Genomic DNA, 23885 nt, shown 5'->3' with positions numbered 1-23885 from the left:
GTTATTTTGTTGTGTGTGTTGCCACAATCTAACCTAGAAATTTATTTATTTATTTTTTCTCTCTCCTCCTTTTAAATCTAATTACATTTATGTTAACATTAGTGTTTCAGTAAATACTGCGAACAGCAGGATTTGGAAGATATGGGGGTTTATAACGCAATGTGAAGACCGTACCTTAGGGAAATCTAAAGCAAGCAGCCAAATCCAGTTTCTAATTTAGTGGTAAAGCAAATATGTAGTATTTAAAATTACAGTGGATAAGAAGCAATCTGACACCAGAAGCAAACAAGAAACAGCTCAAAGCCCTAATCACCTGATGTTTTCAGTCATTTTGGTCATCTTGCTTTTAAATCCATGCATAAAATACATTACTACAGAACTCCTGTTGGAAGTTTGGGTATAAATACAAACTAGCAAAATGGCTGATGAATATAGAAGCCAGAGAGTAAAAAATGGAGAGGAAAGGAAAAAAAAAAAAAGGAAAGAAATTTGTCTAAAACTTAACATTCCAGTTGAAATCTAAGCATAGAAAGAGAAAATGGCTTGGCTGTCTGTTGGAAGTTGTATGCTTACTTCTTTGTGGAAGAAGATGCAACCTGAAATGAAATAGGAGATCCAGAAGAACTTGTTTGTTTGAGGAAGGAGGAATGCATGCATTCATCCCCCGCCTTTTTCAGTCCTTAGACCACATTGAGTTGAATATAACTTTGTTAAAAATAATTGCTGCAATTTAAATGGAAAGTGCAACTAGTGCAGTATTGTAAACAGAGCTTGTTAATAATTGCTTTAATGAGAAATATCCCCTGTTCCTAGGGCAGTCAGCTGCTAGAGAACTTACAAATTTTATACTGAGTATTTGTGGTGTCCTGTGTTCATGGTGCATGTATCTTACTAGTTTAGGGTGCTTAGTGGGGTATGCTAATGTTTACAATCATGTAGAAGTGAGGTGTATATGGCTGTTCAGCTGTCAACAAAGTTGTTATTGGCCCAACTGTGTAGTTTATGGTGAGTTCACTTCTTTTGATGTTGGAATTTGCTGCTGCAAGTACAGTAGTATGTATTTAGATCATCAGCCAAATAGTAATTCAAAAAAAGCTAAATGTGTTGATGGAGCAGAAGACTTCCCTGTCTTAGAGTGTTAAAAAGCTAAAAGTAACTCAGAGTCTATTTAAGATATAATTGGTATTTTGGACCAAACCTGGAAGTGCTGAGGAAACAGGGATCTAATGCATTATGGCAGCGAATTGGATGGACAAGAGATCCTTAACTTTATACCTGGCCTTTTTCTACCCTTAAAACATAAGAGATTTTCCCAAGTAAATATTATACTTATTCATTTCTGTTGCTTTTTTCTATAAATGAATTTACTTTAGTAATCTTTTGGATGCTTTTTGACAGCTGAGAAAGTATTTTTTGTAAGAGCTCAGAATCTTAATTTGGCTTTTCTCTCTACAAGCACTTCTTGAAAGGAGCAATGAGATTGTACTTAAGAGTTCCTACTGCTCTTCTTGTGGGAGCAAGACATAAAGGATCATCTCTTCTACTGGAGGATGTTAACTGCTGCTTGTGGCACAACTGTCAAGACTGAAAATATTCCAAAATAGAAATTTCTGGAGCTCCTTAGTATGGTTGCTCTGCTTTGATAACAACATATATAAAGAGGGGTTTGGGGTCTTTTTTGAGAAGTGTATATTGTTAAGATATGTAGTTCTTTACAATAGACAGTGACAGATGAGGTGGAGAGCTCTTAAGCAGAGGTGTGTAATCATAGCCCAGCTGAACATGGTGTTCCTTGTGTGCTGTTTCTGCCAACCCACACTCATTTGTCTGCTCGCTTTTCTTCCATCTATCTGCATTATGAAGCAGTTTAATCCATTCATAAGAATGTAGTAAGTGGTACACCTTATCCTTAGTTGATCTGGCAAGAGCAACCTCTCAAACGAGCATGCTGCCTCAAAGTTTAAAATGCTGTCAACATATGGGCACCATTTCTACACTTGACTAAGAGCTGAGGTCTTAAAGAATATAAGATCCTGCTGGAGCGTTCATAGGGCATTAATATTGAAAGCCCTGTTTTTAATCGTAGAATCATAAAGGCTGAAAAGAGTTACCAAGATCACCATCAAATCATCACCACCATGCCCACTAAATGATGTCTGGCAGAATAAAATAATGAAACTCTGAAAGTGATAATCTGAAAACTCCACATTTTTCCCGCTGTATGATAACAGAGTACAGCAAAAACATGCCTTAGAGTAAGATAAATTATTTTTCTTGTAATTAAAATGGAAGGTTCTAAATTTCTGTAAAGCACTCTAGGGGGAACACTGTGGGTAGTATTTTCCATCCACACCTTGGTTGCATGATTGTCAGATATATTTTGAAGTACTGATGTGTTTATATAAGCAGTTCTGTCTGTGTAGTAGTTTTCCTGTGTTTAGCACATAGTTGCTGTTCTGGGTTGTGTCTTGACTTCCCACTGCAGTAGGACATGCACCTTGCAGCTTGCAGCATACCTGCTCTTTAGCAGTTAGGAATTCAGCCTTCTTCAGAGAACTGATCTCAGTAAATAAGAGCTGTTCTTCCCTATCTTACTTTGGTGACCTCAGAAACATTGTGATGGCCTTGTGAAAATGAAGGAACAAGAATAGTGTTCTTGCTGTTCTGCAAACTTAGAAGTGGAATTGCATGCACTGTCTGCTCTCAGATGCCAAACCAATATCCTGCACTGTGTGGGTTTTGTCCCATGACACTCAGGGATTTGTACAGTGAAAAGTAAACCCCCCTACAAATTCTGAAGCCTCAAGGTAGGTACAGTATAAGCATGAAGGCAAGTGAAATGAGGGAGAGAGAGAGAAGTTGTAATGCAAGCAGTATTTTCACTGTGCTCATCTTTCCTTAATGGAAAGCAGATATAAAAGCTGCATAGTTGTAGCAACTTGCTGAGTGGAAATTTAGTATTACCATTATTCTGATCCCACTCTAAGGATTGGTACCCATGTAATACTCAGTCTGGAACTGCTGTAAGAAAGCCCTGTTGCTCTTAAGTTTTGTTACTGTGTGTGCAGAGAGCTGAATTGTCATTGCTTTCTTTGGTGTTACGTATTCAGCTATATATACATATATAGCCCAGGGAGGTTGTTGATGTCCAATCCTTGGAGGTGTTTGAGGCCAGGTTGGATGGGACCCTGGGCAGTCTGGTCTACTGTTAAATTTGGAGGTTGGTGGTCCTGCCTGTGGTGGGGGTAGTTGGAGATTCATGATCCTTGAGGTGCCTTCCAACCCAGGCTATTCTGTGACATTATATGACTGCTGTGTGATCTGGGTCATAGAGAAAAGGACATCTCAAGAGCAAATATGCTTTCTCCAGCTGAAGTTGCTTTGCTTTTCTTTCTGATTCTCTTCAAATAGGCTTCTGAAAGTCAATTTTGCTCATAAAAACCTCTCTGTGCAGCAGCATAGCTTCAACATAGTGAAACATGTTTTGCTTGTGTGATTGTTATTGCACCAGTGGCATTATACAAGTGCATGTACTGTCTACTATTGCCGTCTGCTTGTGCTAAGTTTTTGCAGCTCCCGGTATTCCCAAGCCAACCACTCCACAAGAGTCTTCTTAGCTCGAGTTGCTAGTAAATATCAGAGATAAAGATGTCAGAACAGAATGAATGAGCTTTCGTTCCCCTGGAGAAAATAAGCTGATGGATCTTAATTGCAAACAAACAAGAAAAAAACATTTATTTGAAATTTATGTCAACTTGATTTTTTCTTCTTTGTTTAAATTGCTATACTAGAAGTTAGAAGGGATTGGATGTGGAGCTTCAGTAACACTACAGAAAGATGTGCTCATAGCATATACTTGAAACACCAAGCAACTTAAAAAACAAACAAACAAACAAAAAGCACAACACTATAAAAGCCTCCCACGTTGCTTTCACAACATGAGCTCTGTTGGGAGAGGCTGACGCAGAGAGCAGGCACTTGGGAGGAGTACCTCTTCAGTTGCACCTCTGGCCATCTAGCTCAATTCTCAGCGAAAAGTCCAAGTTATGCTTTTTATTAGTGGAGAAGTATTTAAAATCCAAACATGTTGAAAACATCTGTCCCTTTTTCTCTGTTTCCATACTGTTATTTTCACTGATTGCCTTGCTGTTTTCCCAGAGGGTACCATTGTCTTGTCCATTTCCGTTTGGATGCCTCAAAACGTAACACTGAGTGAGAAGAAACAAACAAAACCCATACTTCCCTTGTGGATGTTGGTAGGCTCCAGGTCCTGCTTGTTAAGCTTGTGGAGGGAATGTGTACCCTGAGGGCAGGACAGAGATGGTGACCTCATGCAATCTTCCCTACAGCTAAGATGTACACAAGGGTATTCTCACCCAGCTGCTGTTATTCGTAGGCCTTACAGAGAGAGCACTTATCTTTAGTGGGGTGTTGAGTAGGATTGTCTAGAGCCATGAAAGCTCAACAAAGGAAAAGCTGAAAATTGACAGTTTCATGCACTTGTTCCCCATGTGAAGCTGTACTGAGTGTGGCAGTGTTGTCCCAAGTATCTGACTCTGCGTGGTACCAGGTGTTGGCCTTGGAGAGCCAATTTGGAAGGCAGCTTATCTTTCCCTGGAGAGGAGTGGATGGCTGATGCATGTATTGGTATTGGATTTGGAAAGGTTCTGTGCTTGTGGAGTTAAGCTAGAAGTTCTGACTACTAGTCCCTTTTGTTAACATTTGAAAACTTAGATCTGGTTTTTAATTCTTTTCCCTCTGTATTTATGGCATATATATTTGTTTTGATTCCTTTTATGTGTGGCTGTTGTAAGTGTTGATTTTAGGAGTGTATTAAAATTGTTTTTCTTTTCTTTTTTCTTTGGACTTGCAGATTCCCCTGGAAAACAAGTGGAGAACTCAGCTAGCAGTCAAGTAAACAACTTAGGGACCCCAACCAAAGCTGGAAGACTGAGTCATGCTTTTAAAGATCCCCGGCCAGGAAGGAAGACTGCAGAGGGACAAGTGACAAAGGGTGGTGATGAGTCTGAGAGTGATTTTGAATCAGATCCTCCCTCTCCTAAGAGTAGTGAGGAGGAAGAAGAGCAAGAGGATGAGGAGGTCTTGCAAGGTGAGAATGGAGACTTCAATGATGACAATGATACAGAACCAGAGAATTTAGGCCACCGCCCTCTGCTCATGGACTCTGAGGAAGAGTTGGAAGAAGAGGAGGAAGAGAAGCAAAGTTCTGACTCTGAATCTGACCGTACCAAACAAAAATTTGTGGAAGGGCTCCCAAGCAGTAGATTCAGAAATGTTATGGGCAGCAGTCAAGTTAAAGAACCCGGCTTAATGCAAACACCTGAAGTGCCAACTACTGTTGTCAAAGTGAGCCATGGCCAAGAATTTGATGTGTTTGGGGCAGTGCCCTTTTTTTCTCTTCAGCCCCAGGCAAGAGAGAAGGGTGACCAACATGGCTCTTCTCAGACTGCATTTCCCAGTCTGATCCAAGAGCAGGATGACTTTGATGTTTTCACCAAAGCTCCATTCAGCAAAAAGGTGTCTCAGCAAGATGACCAGGTGGTGGGAACCAAGATACAGCTTTCACCCACCTCGCCACGGAGTGTTGATATTTTTGGCTGCACCCCATTTCAGCCTTCGCTTCTTCCCAAGGTGAGTGGGAGTAAAGAGGACCTGTTTGGGCTGGTTCCTTTTGAAGAGATCACAGGGGGTCAGCAGCAGCAGAAGGTGAAGCAGCAGCGCAACCTGCAGAAGCTTTCATCCCGCCAGAGGCGCATGAAGCAGGAGGTCCCGAAGAATAATGGGAAGCGTCACCATGGCACCCCAACAACCACAAAGAAGACTTTGAAACCCAACTACCGCACTCCCGAGAGAGCCCGCAGGCACAAGAAAGCAGGCCGCAGGGATTCGCAGAGCAGCAACGAGTTCCTGACCATCTCTGACTCCAAAGAGAACATCAGTGTTTCACTGACAGATAGCAAAGACCGAACCAACCCTTTGCAGACAGAGGAGAGTCTGCTGGATCCCTTTGGAGCCAAACCCTTCCACCCGCCAGAACTGATGCGGCATCCTCAGCATCAGGGGTTTGGTGACAGCCGTGGGGATCACAGTGCAGTGGTAGTGGCTAGCAGACCTCGGCAGAGCTCCTTGCATGGACCGGTGCATGCAGGTGATGGGCTGAAAACAGATGATTTTGGTGCAGTCCCGTTCACCGAACTGGTTGTGCAGAGTGCACAGAGCCAGCAGCAACAGGCACTAGAGTTGGATCCCTTTGGAGCAGCTCCGTTTCCTTCCAAACAGTAAATGCTTCCGGTGGGTTCCTCCTTCCACCTCTCTGTGTTGCTTAGTAGTGAGTTCAGTTAGCAGAGTAATTTATCTGGTTGATGGGGAGCTGGGCTGTTCAGTTTATTCAAGTTAAAGAAGGCGTGGCCAGCTTGCACAGTGGAATGCAGGAAGACAGGAATTTTTAATTTTCTTTTGAGAAAAATTGGAAAATTTTGTTATGAAAGATGGCTCCCAGAACATGAAGAGAAATGGGACATGAATTGGTGTCTGTCACTGACATTTGGACCTGGAACACGTTGTCATCCTGCACTTTTGCATCACTTTTTCAGTACTTGGCAATGTGCTGAAATGGAGGGAAGGGGAACAGGCAGAGATCACATGAAAAAGTTTTCCGAACTTACAAGTAGGCTGAAGGAACTGTGGTTCTTCTTTGTCTCAGTTGCACTAGACCTAAGAACCTAAACATACTAATACCCAGACTTATATGCTGGGAATAGTCAAGTCTTCACTTCCTAGATGAAAACTACCTTTGTTAATCATAAAATAACGAAGCCAGGTCATCAAGGAGCTGTGGCCCAGAATTTCAAAGCACGGCTGTAGCTTTACACCTGGTAGACATCTATGCAGCTGCAGAGCTGAAAGGCAGATTATTTTTGTGTGTGTGTGCCTAAACGTTCAATTTTCTTTATTTTTTACAGTAAGTGCCATTAATGTAAAATAGCAAACTGGAAGTCGAGAGTTAAAACTAAAGAATGCAGAGGATATAACCGTTTGTGAAATGGAATCTGAATGTAGAGGAGTAAACCAGCAGGGATGCAGCCAGTGTTTGCAGCACTTTGAAGACTACTCAGCACATTGGAGGAGAGGCTGGTTTACGTGAGAGGGATATCTGGTGTGGGTGGAGCATTTCAGATGACTTGTACAGTTGTCTGAAATGCACCATCGGTTTTATCTGATTACAAATTGGGGTTCGTGTCTGAAAATGCATTTTCTTTTCCTCTTGGATTTCTATCACAAAGAAAATGCGCGCGTTGTGTCAAAAACTCATGTTGTTTTATAAAACAGTAATTTTGTGAAATGACTGTAACCCAACGTTTTCAACTTCCGATGAACCTGTTATTGTTACGTACGTGTGTTTTATAAGAAAGTTTTGCTAAATGCACTGAGCTTTGAAGAAACTTCTCTGGACCCGGCTTTGTTTCAGAAGCAGTAGCAGCAAGTAGCCTGCACAACGCTGTTTGCTGCTGTAGCCGTAAGCTGCATCTCACACCGCAATGCCTTACCAGCAGGATTGCTTTCCTGCCACACAGTACCTCTTGAGACATCAGGTGCACAAGACATGGCTAAAAGCTTGAAGCTTGCAGTGCCAGTAGTGTGGGAAGGCAACGCGAACCGTCTCGTTGGACAGATGCGGTTACCACGTGTCAATGGTGACACCATGTTCTTTGTAACTCGACTGCCTCACGACTCTTGCCAAGCCGTGTACACTGGCTGCAGAGTGAGTGTACATCAGAATGGTCCACTTTGCCTTGTTTCTATGGCAACCCTAAGGAAGTGGAAGGAGGCAGCTCCTCTGCTTGTCTTAGCTTTATGCCCTGCTCCACTGAATGTTGAAGAGCATTCCACGTTTATAAAAGGAGACTATAATAATTCATGGCTGGTTCCTCCTGCCTTCATCTTCTCCCCTCACAGGATATGAAGTGAAATATTGAGGGTTGTGCTTTTTTGTTTCTTTTTTTCTAAATTCTACTGCTGTTTATGGAGTTGTTTTGAGATTGGTGAGGGTAGGAGGGTGGATCCCATGAAGTATTTGTTGAAAACGGCATGTTTAAAGACAAATTCCTTTTCTCCTTTGAGAGCTGGCTTTGTTAAAATGCTGCCTGACATATACAGTAAGTTTGTTTCCACCGGTCCTGGATTTGGAATCTCACTCATACGTATCTGTACACTTTGATTATCTTTCCCTTTTTTGTTTTTTTCTTCTCTGACAAGGTGAAAGAGAAATTACAGCTCTGCTTGTTTAAGAATGACTTTTTCAGGCTTAGAAGTTGAGCTTTTAGGAGTATGTGAGTAGAAGCATTTCAACTCTATTTTGCACAGGAGTTTCTTAGGCTTTATTACTACTGTTCTCGACATTTTTTTTGTGTGCCAAAGGCTGTAAGAAGCGCACGCCGAGTCTGTAGCATTTTCTGATACTCAGGTTAACCACAATTTTGTTCCTATGCGCGTGCTTATTTGCTGCCTTCCTGCAGTTTCCTTCTGAACCGTCACTTTCCCTGCCTAAAGACAGCTGTTGGAGCAGAATATTGTGAAAAATGGGGCAGATGGGTGGAAACAAAACAAGAATAAAGCAACAAGCAACTGACCCGCAGTCTTAAATATGGCCAGTCCTCAATAATGCCATGCAGTTACTGCTTTCCTTGCTGGAAGAACAGCTTGAGGGTTGGCATGGGCCATTAGATGCTTAGTGTGGGCTTCAATTAAGGTAAATCACAAGAAGAAAGAATCACATTTGATTTATCTGATGATGTTAAGGCTTCAGGTTGAAGAGTGCAGCAGAATTTCTTTGTGTGGTGGATTTCTTTTGCTACTTTATTTTTTTTGACAGAGGGCTCACACATGGTTTTATTACGGCACAGAAAAGCTGAAGTTAAATTACATACAGTAACTGATAAGGGATATAAAAACAAACCATAAACCCCATTTACTCTGAAACTGGCATTGTGCCTCTGGCTGCCTCTGAGTTACAGCCAACGATACTTGCTTTCTTGTGGCCTTAATAAGCCTTGATCTTTGTTCCGTATTTATGGAACAGCTTTTTGTATACATGCAGTTTCTATGTTTCTTGAGTTAAAATGATTTTTTTTTCTTGTGACTGAGATGAGTATCCCTCACTGCATTGACTTTATGTAGTCTATTTAGTGTGCAGCCTGGGTTTAAGCTTCAGCTATGGTTCAACGGAGGCAAAGCACGGTACTGCTGGGGAACATACTATCCTTTTGCCTTTATTCAGCATGTATACATTTCTACCTGTGTGCTTTGCCAGTCATGGAGTGTGACCTTACCTGAAATACTGGTAAGACCACGTGCATTTAGACTTGTACCTATGTCTGTGAAGACGATGATCTCAAGGTAAGGAATTCACACTTCCCTTCCACCAGGAAAATAGCAGCTGATTTTTAACAGTTCTTTCAGTGTGCTGAATGAGTGAACCATAGACCTGTCCGAATCAGCCACTTTGGACAGTTTCTGTCAGAGGTACAAGGAAGCCCCTTGTGGTTACAGTCACTGAAAGAAAGATAAGATGGTGAGTTTATCTGCCGACTCTGAATAGCCATGAGACGTGCGGAATTGCTTTTGCTGACTTGTGTCACGTGGGACCTGCAAAAACCAACTTACAAGGAAATCATTTTTAATCGTTCCGGTTTGTCCCAGTTAATAAAACTAAGTACTGTGAAAATAAGTTGGTATATTTGCTACTGTGAGAATAAAGAGTTTATCTGGAGGTTGTTTTTTTTTATATACTATATAGTGTATTTTTATATATGAGAAATATATATAAAATATACACATGCTCGCACACATCGCACTGTGTTCTTTAGTAACATTGCAGCCACAATCATTCTGATAGAACTAGGAAGAAACCTGCAAGAGAAAAAAGCGCAAGGGGTGGCCGCTGAGTTACTTTTCTACAGCGCTTCTTTTCAAAGGCAAATTGAGGAGGTGGTGCGTATGGCTGAGTTTGTGACCTAAGGCGTCACCTAATATTAAAGAGCGTAAAATCTATTTTAAAATTGCTGGCATTCAGCTTTTAAGTGCACTTTCCTGAACTACACTTCCATTTCTTGTTAGATTTCAAGTTTCTAAAGCTTTTTTTTTTTGGTGTACCACTAAACAGAGATCTTTAACTTTTTTGTGTGTGTGTGAAACTGATGTATGTCATAAATACTGCAGTTGTTATTAAATAAACAAATGTGATAACAGTGACTTTGCAGATCTCCTTAACCATGGCATTATTAAGTCCTCTCACTTAGGCTGTAAGTTGCTCTACAAGCAGTGCTGGTTGCTTTTTGTGGCTGTAGGTCCTTGTTGGTGTTTTTTAATGATGGTGGTATTAGCGGCCCACTACTGCCATCTTGGTTCAAATTGTTGATAATATATAAGCATGGCCTTACGTTCAGTATTACTCCTTTAAAGCCTTCCTGCTTTCAAAACCGAGAGTGGATGCGCTTCAGGATGCACTCAGCTTCATCTGTGCTAACTGAAGCTTCATCCCTTTTCAGGGGCCAGAATTTTAACTGTCACTGCCTACTTCAGACTTGGTCCTGCACTTAGACATACTTTTCCACTTGATTTGACCCGTTCTGCCAGCTGTGAGCCAGAGCAGTTTTTCAGTGACTGCTTCTACTGGTTTTACTCTTACCTAAGCTGAAGAAAACACTGTAGAAAGCTTAGGAGCTGCAGAACACGGGTACTAAACTGCAGCTCATTCCTGGTTGTACCGTCTTCTGCCTGTGAGCCATTTCAGACTTTGTGTGCAGCAATTCACGTGTCACCTAAGAGTGCTCTTAAAAAATGTGACAAACATCCAATGAACCAAAATTTATTTACAGGTTTGGTATTTACAGAAAAGGCCATCATGCAGTTCAATAAATTCAGGGTAATAAAAATGTACAACTTCACCATCTTTTCTCATCAGTGCAAACTGCTACACTAGTTGGTTTGGAAAACAAATATTAGCAAACTACTAAATGAGTTTGTTTTCTGTACACAGTCACAGATTCTTCCGATGTTATTGTTTACCTAACACTGAAAACAGGCTTTAACCATTGCAGGGTCCTTGTCAGGCTTCAACAGTAGTCAGTAGTGCACTTTAAACTTACTTTGCTGTCAAGTTTAAAAAGGAAAAAAAAAAAAAATCAGTATTCATAATGGAAGGCTCAGAAGACAGAGATTTGAACTTCAAGTGCATTTACTTGTTTCTAGTAACTGTTTCTGGGTCTGGGACGAAAAAAAACACCAAATCCTCACTGAGCTTCACTGACAGCATTGCTCTCCGGCGTACCAGTAGAAGAGGAAGGGTCCTGCCTCCTCCATCCCTGCTCTGAGGTAAATACTTGTCAGTAAATGTCCATTGCTATTCCCTTGGCCACACCTCCTTGGCACGTTCCTTGTGTAGAAGGCTGAGGGAGCTGGGAATGTTTTGCCCGGGACAGAGGCAGCTCTGGTGGGACTGAACAGCACCCTGCCAGCCTCCAGGCTGGCACCCACTGAGCTTCGTGCTGAGCACCAGGTATCTAACAACCTGCATTGCTCGTGTCTCCTTAGTGTTGACATTACAAGACGTGGTTTAACTGCAGACTGTAAAAACCCAAGGCTGTCCTTTTACTGCAGAAAGTACATGGCAATAAATCACTTTGACTAATGAACTGTTGGAAGTACAGCATAAGTCATATTAAAAGGCCAAAGTTTCAGTGACTTGAATTCACAGCTTTCTTACTACTCTGAGCTTGTTATTTAACACCTGCTAAAAGAACATGTAACTTAGGAAAAAAAATAATCCTTTGCATCTCTACTAATTGCAGGGTAACGGCAAGTGTAAGACTACTCAGAAGCACCAAAGTGCTGCAGAGAGATTTGCTGAAGTAATGGCACCACCTATACTTGAGGAAACCAGATTTGAAATCAAAGATAGGTATAGTAAATAACATCCATCTCCCAGAAAAAAAGAGAAACAAGTAGAAAAGTACAATGATCCACCGAATTTGATGTTACGCATTATAGTCCTGATGTTGAAGTGTATGCACATCACTTAGATGACGATTCTGGAGGATGCAGCACACTGTACCAATGCAGTTTAGATCCAAGACCAGCCACTCAGTTAATTCACGGTTCTAAAAGCACGCTATTGGGAGCGTGGTTTTTTTGTTCTGTGCTAAAACAAAACCTGGAGGCATGGCATACAGGCCTGCTAGCTTAGCAATGGTATCCAATTATGCTGTTGATATTTACCAAGCAGGAAAATAAATAATGCAGTGCTCCAAGTGCTTAGTTTTACAGCTCACCTTTTTGCTGTCCCACCGTAAGGGAGCCCTGCTTTGTACTTGATTGCAGAACAGGAAATGATGAGAAGGAAATGAATCTGAAATCTCAGAGAAAATGGTCTCAAGCTGTGCCAGGGGAGGTTCAAGCTGGACGTTAGGAAATACTTCTCTGAGAGAGTGGTCAGGTTGTAGAATGGGCTGCCCAGGGAAGTGGTGGAGTCACCAACCCTGGAGGTGCTCAAGAAAGGTTCAGATATTGTACTGAGATCCAGGCAATGCTGCTTTTTCCTCCAGTGTTCCTATTAATGTACCATCCCAGTGAGTAGGGTAACAGTCCAGAAGTTGAAAAGGAACTGCTTCAGTGCTTACTTTTGTAGTTCTGCATATTCGTAAGGTTCAGACTCCCATAGTCAGAAGTTTCATTGCAGTGCCTCTGAAAGACAGTTGAAGAAAAAAAAAAAACTGTCATTTATTATACATTGGAAATAATCAACTCTTACATAAATGCCCAAAATCCAATGCATAGTAGGCTAAAAAAATACTTAACAACAAAAACCTTAGGAAAAGGCTTCATATAAACAAAAGTTGATAAGTGCTTGTAACTGTTGTCAGACAAAGCTGTTAGGGACCTGGCAGAGATCTCTTCAGCCTGCTCTACATCCGTGCTTGGGCAATGCAGCCTCACACAGCCTCCCACAATGCAGAAGCAGCTTGCCTGCTATCAAAGTAGCTGCTTGCTTATTCACAAGGAAACATTACACTAGTAAGCATTTTCTCCACAGGAGCTAATTACATTAAAGCAACTAATGGAACCTTGTGACATGTTAGAAACAAGATTACTTAACTCTCTACTTGTTAAAAGCTCGTGTTCCCACAAGCACAAAGGCTATACCTTCACTCACAAGTCCACGCTATGCTCAGGACAGGGCTTGCTGTGTCGGTACTGCATGATGTACACTGCAGACTGGTGCCACCAGTACAGCATCACTACTGCGAGGATGTGCCATATTTGGTGACTAGAGCCGAGGTAGTTGAGCTGTCCTGTGGGGAATAAAAGGGGAAACAGTTGTTACATTTGTATTAACTCACGCACTGCAAGTAGCAAGCATTCTCTTCCCAAGCTCAGTCACACATTCAGCTGGCTTGGGACAGTGAAGTTCTTTAATGAAGAGCAATAAAACTCATCTGACTTCTTTTGACCAAAGTGCATGCAAAGTTTTAACTTCTTTTGGTGCCGATGCACATAGTTCCACTCTATTTAAGCACACGTTAAGTAGAACATAATCAACTGTACTCTCATCATAAACTCAGGGCTCACAGCAAAGTCTGACACTGCAAGAAACTCAACTGCAGAAAAAACCCCCACAACAGAATTTCATACCTGGAAAGTATCTTTCTGGAACTTTGGAAATATAGAAGAGAAATGCTACAGCAGCAATGAAATACATGACAACCACACGTGGAGCAAACTCCTGCAAAAGAAAGGGAAGCTTTCTTACTCTGCTATAAGGTAAAAAATACTTTAAAATACTAATTTCAAAATACATTTTAAAAATAACCCAAAAGGTGGGACAAAATGGAATACTATTTTGCTGCTCACATTATCTATTGAATAGAACAGAGTCCCATGGAGAAACAAATGCCAAAACTTGGAAGAAATCTGAATGGAAGGCCACAGGAATACTATAGACCAGACTGTAAATAACCAAAGTAGCTGCTAGAAAGCAACCCGCTCAACATGACTGGTTTTGTTTTGTGTTTTCAGTAACGGAGTGTTTTATTGCTGGAAGCAGAGCATTTTCTCTTTAGTATGGAAGCAAAATGAGTACTACACCTGCTATTCTATCTACCATACCCTAGGACAAACTAATTGGAAAGGGCAGGGTTAGCAATGTTTGCTTGCCTATTTGACTTTTACAAAGTGAGCATTTCAGTACCTTGTCTGAAGACTGCATTTATTATCAATGCTGCTCTTCCAAATTCAGCAGTAGCTCTGGACCAGGCTAAATCAGCATCCTAGAAGACAGTCCTCCTGAAGTGCCAATCTTAAGAACTTTCACAGGCAGTGCTTGCTATGAAAGCAAAGGTTTTCTCAGCACCATTACAGCCCTGGCTAATGGCTGGAATTCCTGGGGGAACATTTTAAACCTTGGGGCACATTTGTCTTCTTTAACAGTGCTGTACTTTCTGTTTTTCAGAGCTGAGAAACCTTTACCATAGTGGTAAAGCAAGAAAGGGAAATGAGTTTGGTAACTCAAAAAGTGATATTAAACAAGTTATGCATGAGAGACAGAAGGCTGTGTAGGCAAATGCCGATTTTGCCACCAACCCAGGGCACAGAGGAGGAAGAGCTTCCCACCCATGTCTCCTGGTTCACCTCACCTCTGCAACCTGTGCATCCTGACTGACTGCTTCCCACTCTCCTGCTGACTCAGCTCTCTGCTCCTGGCCCTGGGGGGTGTGTGAGGGTGTATCCAACCTGCACAGACTGCTCTGCCCCTCAGGCAAGCACGCTGTTGTGGTTGTGCTTGCATCCAGATGGGTCTTCTCACAGTGCAGCTTTAAATCACTGAAACAGATTTCATCTATCAACCTGTTGATTGGCTTTCCACATATGTGAGCATTTGGGCTATAAGGGAATTCTGTGCTTTAAGAAATCTTCACTAGCTCTACTTCTCCCTCGTTTCCAAAATAAACCGAGGGAAGATGGTAAGTACAAGGCAAAAGTAAATCTTCTTTCCGTATTATTTTCTTTTACCTGTACAATAGCTGCACTGATGCCGCCGTTGAGTGAAACCCAGTGGATAGTAGGAATAATGCCGTACCCAGACACTGAGCAAAAGATGATGGAGCGCAGCCTGCGCCACTGCTGCGTGAGGTAATTGGGATGAATCTGAACAAAAAACACTGCCAAGATCATCGCCAGCACAGTGATTAAGTACACCTGACGCCAGTACTGAGAAAAAAAGAAACAAAATCAAGTTTGTATGTTTGCTCATCTGAGGTAAAGTGGGTAGAAAGTCTATGTTACTAAATGCAATGATTTATCAGTGTTCTCCTCACTTCTGTGACCACAAATGACAGCACTTGAATCGCTGTGTTCTTACTAACCCAGGGAGGGGGAAGATGCTCTCATTTCACACACTTCACCATAACGTAAGTCTGCCTAAGAGGACTACTTTAACTACCAGGTCACTACTTTCTTGTGTGGGGAGCAGGGGAGTTACAAAAGTAGAGGTAGTTCAGAACTTCAAAGCAATAAGCTTGTTTCTGCCTCATATAAATGTCGTGATGGAGGAACATCCCATCATGGGCCTCATGCATTTGACAAAGGCAGGACCTATAAAGTTTACACGGACTTCATAATCATTTAAATATTGTCTTGAGACTTGTGCAATTGACAGCTTAAAAGGAATCTCTTAAATTAATCTGTTACTTCTGCAAGCAAAGTTTTGCACGTGTCAGAACCTGTTCCTATCACTGTCCCTGATGAATGTGCCACCTGGACACCACATGACAGAGCCCCTTCCCAACATGTGGAAACCATGGTGATGGGACCACAGGAACAAGTGACTCAGACTTACTTTACTACAATAAAATGCATAAAACACGCCTGATACGTAGCAGCCTAGGATACCAATGGAGATCCCCGCGTAATCTAATGCCATCCATCGTCGGCTGGTCTTCTCTGAGCGATGACAACAGAAGAGATGATATCCTACTGAGCAAAGCATACAGACCTACACAAATATCAAAACAAGGACACATTAATTTCTTGGCAACAGATGGGGATTAATGGGGATTAAGCTTCAACTCTGAAGCTTAAGAGTCCAAAAGTAACCTGTTACATGTTTTACACAACTACTTGGTGTAGACAATTATGATTTCTGCACTAGCATAACCTCTTTTGCAGATGAAACAGAAAACTTTGTAAGACCTGATAACCACAGGCTGCAGCTGAGGAAATGATGGTACTGAGGCCTAGAGCATGAGGCCAAAAGCAGTGTCAGTGCACACAGGAGCAGAGCCAGCCCAAGTATGACCAAGATGAATTCAGTACGGTCCAGCTATAACAACCAGAATCCAAAGACCAAATCTACCTTGAGTACCAGCACTCTGTAGCTTTGCAGAGGGAACACAGAAGTGATTGACCTCTGCCATGCAGTACACTGATTTGGCTTCTTGGCTGGCATCATTTTTTTTTCCTCCTGAGAAACAGAATCATAGAATATCTGGAGTTGAAGAGGATCCATAAGGACCATCGAGTCCAACTCCAGGGCCCACACAGAACCACCCAAAGTCCAAACCCCGTGTCTGAGAGCATTGTTCAGATGCTTCTCAAACTCTGACCGTTTAAGGACACGGCTACTGCCCTGAGGAGCATGTTCCAGTGCTCGACTACCCCCTGCAACCTTTTGCATTTGCCTTCAGCCTTCAACAGGCATAATAAAGGGCCCAACAGCAGTGTTGTACCAGCCAGCAAGGGAGTTCTCTCTACTTTTGGCTACACAATGGTCTTCTACACTCAGGGAATAGGAACAGTATTCTTTAGTCATCAGAACCACAATGACTTTTTAGGGATAGCATAATCTAAAAGAGCTTCAGCTGACAACGGCACACATGAATTACTGTTACTGCTGCTGAGGGGAGGTTCAATTTGAAACATGCAGACTTGTTCATCTCAGGCAAAATGCACAAGAACCCCAAGTCCAGCTGCATAACAACATCAAAGAATCATTAAGGTTGGAAAAGACCTCCAGGATCACCTAGTTCAGCCACTGGCTCCACCCCACCATACCACAAACACACATCCCTCAGTATCACTGTTCCATGTATCATGAACACCTCCAGGGACAGTGAGCCCTCCGCCTCCCTGGGAAGCCCGTGCCAATGCCTCACCACTCTTTCCGAGAAGAAATGTTTCCCAATATCCAACCTGAACCTCCCTGGCTGCAACTCGAGGCCATTACCTCCTGTGCTATTGCTGTTATGTAGAAGAGGCTGAACCCCCACCTCATTACAACCTCCTTCCAGGCAGTTATAGACAGCAGTGAAGTCTCTCCTGTGCCTCCTGTTGTCACATAATCACAGAATTGCACAGGTTGGAAATGATCTCAAAGATCATCAAGTCCAACCACAACCTACACATATTACCCTAACTAAAAACCCTCCATCAAATCATGTCCCTGAGCACCATATCCAAACAGTTTTTAAACACATCCAGGGACGGTGACTCAACCACCTCCCTGGGGAGCCTATTCCAGTGCTTCACAACCCTTTCTGTAAAGAAGTTTTTCCTGATATTCAACCTAAACTTACCCTGGCGCAACTTGAGGCCATTTCTCCTCCTGTCACCTGTCACCAGTGAGATCGGCCCCGCTATCGCTGTAAGCACCTTTCAGATATTGGAAGAGAGCAATAAAGTCTTACCTCAGCCTTCCTCTCCCCAGACTTAAACAGCCCCAGTTCCTTCAGTCTCTCCTCGTAGGGCTGATTCTCCAAGCCCTTCACAAGCCTCGTTGCCCTTCTCTGGACCCGCTCCAGTACCTCCATGTCTTTTTTGTATTGAGGTGCCCAAAACTGAACACAGTACTCGAGGTGAGGCCTCACCAATGCGGAGTACAGGGGCAGGATGACTTCCCTAGTCCTGCTCACCACACCGTTCCTGAGACAAGCCAGGATGCCGTTGGCTTTCTTGGCCACCTGGGCACACTGCTGGCTCATATTCAGCCAACTGGATTTAGCTCCATTGACCACAACTCTTTGGGCCCAGCCACCCAGCCAGTGCTTCACCCAGCGGAAGTGTACACCCATCCAATCCGTGGGCAGCCAGAAACCATGGGCAGCCAGGCAAACCGTGGGCAGCTGGGACTCAGTTCTCAGATGGAACCATCCCAGCACCTCATCTTGTTAAAGCTCATGCAGTTGGCCTCACTCCATGGCTGGTTTTTGTGCTCGAGTTGTTGATCAAACCAACGCCATCTTTGGGCACAGCGCTAAACACAATGCCCAGCAGAAACCAGAACACAGCCTCGGCCTGCCCAGCTGGCATTCTGCAGCCTCTCCTAGGCCAGCCACGCTTTGTTCTTACAAGAAACGGGTTACAACCAGCTCGGCCTCCGAGCCCATTCGCCGCACAACGCGCGGCACGGCGCCCCACCTGGAAGCAGAAGAGGCAGACGGCGCAGATGACGAAGTCCTCGCGGGCGGCGCGGGCGGCGGGCAGCACGACGGTCAGATCGCGGATGCCCAGCGTGAAGAAGAGCAGGAAGCCCAGCAGGTGGCTCCAGATGTTGACGCTCTCGTTGGAGAGGATGAAGAGGCTGCGGGGAGACACGGCGGGGCTGAGCGGGGCTCCGAGGCCCCGGCCCGGCCCCGGGGACGGCCGTACCTGCGAAGGCAGAGGCGGGAGGGCAGGTAGGCCCGGTAGCCGTCGGTGATGTAAGGGTTGTCCCTCAGGAAGACGGGGATCTGCTCGTAGGTGTACAGGCGGATGCCGCGCGGCAGCAGCACGGGCCAGTACTGGTAGCTGCCCAGTTCGATGTAGTGCGAGCTGCGCAGCAGCTTCTGCTGCATCCTGCCCGCCCCGCATCGGCCCGCGGCCCTCCGACCGTCACCTCCGGGACACGAGCAAAGCCCGGCCGGGCCGGCTCGGCTGGCGCGCCCCGCACGTTGCGGCGCTTTGCGACGGGGCGGCTGGCGCGGGGAGATGACGTCAGCGCCGGGCGGAGAGCACTGCCGTGCGCCGTGCTGCCGCCTGCTGGACCGCGCCGGTCTGCAGGCCGCGCTTCACAGGGAGGATATCTTCATTCTAAGGTCAACCGTTGTGTTCAGGCAGGCCGGAACGTGGCAGAGCTGTATGCAAAAACGGGCCAGAAACAGGCAGTGCGAAGTTTTAAAGTACCGAGTGCTCGTGGAGTGCTGCCATTGTGCCGGGTCCGTGCAACAGAGAAGTGCGGTTAGCTGGTCACGCAGCATCAGCTGGATCTCTCTCTGCACACCTGGCTCTGTTTCTGAGGTTGAAGACAAGAGTCCTCAATGGCGATCCTTGCTCATCGCCTCCCCTCTGTGGGCTACAAATGTCTCCCATCTCGTTTAAACAAAACATGGAAGCGCCTCGGCAGGATTCTATGGTGGGAATGGGATGTTTCCCACGGCAGAGATCCCTGCGGTAAGTAGAAGATGTAGGATGATGGGCATTTGAGAGCTGAGAGTGATGATAAGGACCAGGTGTTCCATCCTAGAAGTAGCAATACAACTGCTGGGATACATAACCCCTCAGCCTCCACGTCACACTGTTTGGTCACACAAATGAATAAGCTCATTCCTCTTTAGCTTGTCTTCCTTTCTACGTGGCTCCTCTCTTTTGGGTTTTTCTCTAGCTTGCTATTAGTTAAGCTAATAATCATACTTTATATATAAACAGCCAGAGAAAATACATGCTGAAAGAAGATCCCTAGGCATAGTTTTGGCTGGAGGAGAGCAACCAAGATAGTACAGATAGCTATGTGCAGGATGGAGCACAGGATATCCCTTCAGAGTCACACCGGGTACCAGGGAAGTCGGGTGTAATACAACACCTTGCAGGGCACAGTGCTAGGAGCTGGGCTGGCCAGCACTTGGGATGTAGCTCGGTGAGTCTGGCATGTGATGGGGTCACAGAGGGACAGAGAATCCAAACACAGTTTCCTGGAAACAAAATCTTAGGAAACCACAAAGGAGTTATTTTCAGCTTGGTTGGAAGGGAAGTAACTCATCCAGCACTAGATGTTTCTGTTCTGTGCTGGAAGAACTGTTCTGTTTCCATCTGACCTATATCAGCTATGCTAAAAATAGGAAAGCGTCCTATTTTGGTCAACGTATGCACTTGGAAGCTGAAATGTCTAAACTAGACCAGTGGGACCCTGCTAATGAGAACTACCTCTAGATACTGGTAATCCTCTTACTAAACAGTATCCCCCTCCGTCCTCTCTTTCAAATGCCTAGAGAATAAGGGAGATATTTATACACACTTGTGCATTTAAAGGAATAAGGATGTAGCTGCCACATGACTTTGGGTGAGAGAACCCTGACCATGCTGAGAAGCGGCTGCTGATGTGGGACTGAGCAGGGAAAGCGGGCAGCATCCTCCCCAGCTCCTGCTGATAAAGGAGATTCATTGTTCACTCGAGTGGTGAACTTAGTGAACTCGCTTTTGTCAGGCCAAATGCAGTTTAGAAACTTGCTACCAGGTTAAAAGCATGATTTAGTTTTAATTGTCCATCGGATCATTAGCTCATGGAGAACATTATACCTGGAAAAAACAAAAGACTTTGTTTCCAAGCCCTGTGCAATTTAAGTTAGATCTCGAGTGCTTCAAAGAGTTCAGTCAGAAGGAATTGGAGCTGACAGCACTTTATTTTTCTTCCTTTTTTTTTTCTTTTAAAGTAGCTTTAATTGGCTGTTAAGTTTAAGCTTTGAAGCATTGATAGAAGAAATGTTACAGGTTCAATTAATAGGGAAAATGGAGAAACAATTAGGGCAGCTTTAAATTAATTACTTAGACTATTTATTTTGAGCTTATTGAACAATTGTGTTATATGCGTAAGAGATTGAAATTAGCCATCTGGGCAAGATAGCTTTGACCTAAATTGACCTTCTTGGGTAAATACCAAGCTTGCCCTAATTCCTATGCTGTAGCCCTATTTCTACTGGCAGATAAGCTTAATTGGGAGTAACAATAAACACGCGTGAGAAGTTCCGTGCTTCTCTGCTGATACTCAGATCACCCATGTGCACTTCTAAAGAGAAGACTGAGGAAGTCACAAATGACCTAAGCTGTTTCTCGTTAACCCAAACAGCTCCCTGCTGAGTTCGATTCATTTATGATCTGCTGTATAACCAGATAATGTCCAATTAAGGTGGATAAAATAAACCTGAGTTTAGCTTCTAGTTTCAGGAAAATACAGGCAAAGCAAGTGAGTTTGTTTGAATTAATTAACTAGCATTAGCTCTGTAGCACCAGCAGCATCTTTGTATGCTTTGCTCCTTTTTGCACCTCCTCCACCTGGAAAAGAGACAGCTCTGGGGAGACCTGTGAGTGGCCTGTCAGTATCTAAAGGGGGGCACCAGGAAAGGAGAGGACAGACTCGTTAAGAAGGGTCTGTTGTGACAGGACAAGGGGAAAGGTTTCAAACTGAAAGAGGAGCTTTAGATTGGATGGAAGGAAGAAATTCTTTACGATGAGGGTGATGAAGCACTGGCAAAGGTTGCTCAGAGAGGTGATAGAAGTCCTGTCCCTGGAGGTATTCAGGGGCAGGCTGGAGGGGCTCTGAGTACTTCAGCTAGCTGAGAGTATCCCTGTCCATTGCAAGGGAGTTGAGCTAGGTGGAAAACTCGGGACCGCCCTGAGAGGTGATTTGCGACTCGTCCTGCAGGTGTCACTCTGGCACTGTGCTATCAGACGACCGTCATTCTATCCTGGTGGGACGCCGTGTGCTGTACTCGCCAGCTCAATTAGCCGCCTCTTCATTGGCTTCCTAATTAACAAATAACCGGTACTGTGACTTGGGTTCTCATCTCGGCCACGCTGTTTCCTACAGACCCCTATTAGTGTAAGATCAGTACTAGAACAGGATAGAAAGTGTGTGCGATTTGCAGTTGGATCCCATTCTTAAATACTCAGCACGATATCCCCCGAGTGTGAGTCGTGGGGACCTGACTCTTCCTAACTTGTTGTGAGCAAACAAGTGGGAGGTGCCCCGGGGCTGCTGTTCCCACTGTTGGAATCTGCTCCCGCGGGAGAGCCCGTCTTGCTCTGAGCTCTCCGGAGCTGACAGTTCAGTGCCTGCGAATGAGATCTGTCATTAGTCTGACCTTAGCTGAGAAAATGCTGGCGGAAGGTATCGTGTATCTTCTTTTGCATAACACTTGCAGCCTGGAGACTTTGTCACTGCTGTGTCAGTGCATAGCCGCCTTCTTATTTGCCTATATATAAATACATTCATGTTTTCCCTGGGGAGGAGGTAAGTCTCATCCCAAAGCCTGTGTATGAGCCTGCATTTCAGTGCAAAGCCTGTGAATAAAATATAGGCGCTGGTTTATGACCATAGCGATCATATATTTATCCACGTGCATAAAGCACTTCCAGTTCTGAATGTACGTGCAAAGAAAGCTTGCAAATGGCCATGGGTAGAATGCATTTACCGACTGCTACATTGGGAGATAAAGTTATTTAAAGCCCCTTGTTATCTAAACCAGATATATTCTCCCATATCTTTTCTTGGAAGTAGCCAAAGCATCTGTCAAATTAACTATTTCCTGTTGGTATGTGGTGTAGCTACACATGGGAAAATAAGGTTTGCAGCTTTGTGAAGTCTTTAAAAGAGGGAGGGGAAAAATAAATACTCAGGTAACCCTAATCCACACACTGCCTTCATGAGAGAGCATTAGGAATGCAAGTACCTTTGTACACACGACAACTACAGCGACCTTCCTACTGAGAAAGCTTGCTTTCCAGGCCTTCCTCCATGGAGGTGCATCTTTCTCTCTTGCACTTTATCTGCATGGTTCGAGCAGTGAAGTTCTCTGTGGTTTCCTGTACCGCGCTCCTCGGCACAGAACTGGAGCAGCTTCCAGCGCTGCCCGAAACAGAACGCCTGACATCTGTCGTGGGGGCTCGGGCTCTCTTTTCCTCTCCCCGTGGAGAGATGCATGTGCAATGTGTGCAGTGAAGTGACTTGTTTTGGTAGGACTCTACCTTTCCCCTCCCCCCCCCCCCCCCTTTTTTTTTTTTGGCATTTCTGTTTTCTGATTCAATCCCTTTGGCTTTCAGTTCCAGCTTCTGAATCTCAGCATCTGTCAGTGGTGCGATAAATTCTCTTTGGTGATAAGAGAACAGCTGCCAATAGCAAGAGCAAGAATGGCATTTGGGCTTTTTCCTGCCGTGTGAGAGCTTGCAGTCAGCAAAAATGCACTGTGCACACAATGGAAGAAGGCACCTCTTCTGCCCAGCCTGCCACTTTTTCTCCTCCAATGTAGCAGCGTCTTTTCCACCCATGTTGAGCAGGCACATATGAACAATTGTGCAGCATAATAGAGTCCCAGGTCTAAAGGACTGGAATTAATTGACAAATGACTTCTTTCTCTTTATTTATTTATGTATTTATTTATTTTCCTGTGTAGAAAGCTTATGAATTATGTGGATTGTTTGTTACCTAATGGAATAATTTGTTCTGGATGAAGCTGGTAGATTGGTAGTGAGGAAATAACTCCTTTCTGTGGGGTCCTGAATTTTAGAGGCATAGGTTTTGTTTTGTATTGGTTTTGGTGGGTTGGTTTTTTTTTTTTCAGGTTTAAAGGTCATACTAACTCCAACTTGCCTATAAAGCTTTGTCGCAGCTGGAATTTATGCCATGACAGAAGGCATTTACAGATGAAATATTTTGACTACAGAGGTTTTGTTTCAATCTGTCATGAATTTAGCTGAGTTATTTATGGCGAGGATGAAACTCCAGAACTTGAGAACTTTGGTCAATCTGGTAATTTCACTCCTGGCCGACTGTGGGTTTCTGACTC

General features: G+C 44.0%; 2 protein-coding genes across 4 annotated transcripts in view; one reads left to right on the top strand and one right to left on the bottom strand.

Annotated features, from left to right (window-relative positions):
* Positions 1–10265, top strand: part of BMP2K (BMP2 inducible kinase) — a 59306-nt gene extending 49041 nt beyond the window's left edge. For 2 of the 3 annotated variants that reach the window (XM_072334828.1, XM_072334825.1), the window contains one exon: positions 4874–10265. In XM_072334828.1, coding sequence (XP_072190929.1) covers positions 4874–6303 — 1430 coding nt within the window. In that variant the 3' untranslated portion in view covers positions 6304–10265. The remainder of the gene's footprint in view (positions 1–4873) is intronic. The other variant, XM_072334827.1, reaches the window with a different exon arrangement.
* Positions 10266–10872: 607 nt separating this feature from the next.
* On the bottom strand, positions 10873–19019 carry PAQR3 (progestin and adipoQ receptor family member 3). Its single transcript, XM_072334945.1, has 7 exons — positions 18721–19019; positions 18490–18652; positions 15914–16069; positions 15088–15285; positions 13711–13801; positions 13222–13370; positions 10873–12762 (listed from the first exon to the last, which is right to left on the bottom strand). Exons 1-6 carry the CDS (start codon positions 18903–18905, stop codon positions 13228–13230), a joined length of 936 nt encoding a protein of 311 aa, XP_072191046.1. The 5' UTR covers positions 18906–19019; the 3' UTR covers positions 10873–12762; positions 13222–13227.
* Between the last annotated feature and the right edge of the window lie 4866 nt (positions 19020–23885).

The sequence above is a fragment of the Excalfactoria chinensis genome, chromosome 4 (assembly GCF_039878825.1).
Source record: "Excalfactoria chinensis isolate bCotChi1 chromosome 4, bCotChi1.hap2, whole genome shotgun sequence".
Classification (NCBI taxonomy): domain Eukaryota; kingdom Metazoa; phylum Chordata; class Aves; order Galliformes; family Phasianidae; genus Excalfactoria; species Excalfactoria chinensis.
The sequence above is the reverse complement of the archived record's forward strand: the minus strand, read 5'-3'. Positions and strand labels throughout refer to the sequence as shown.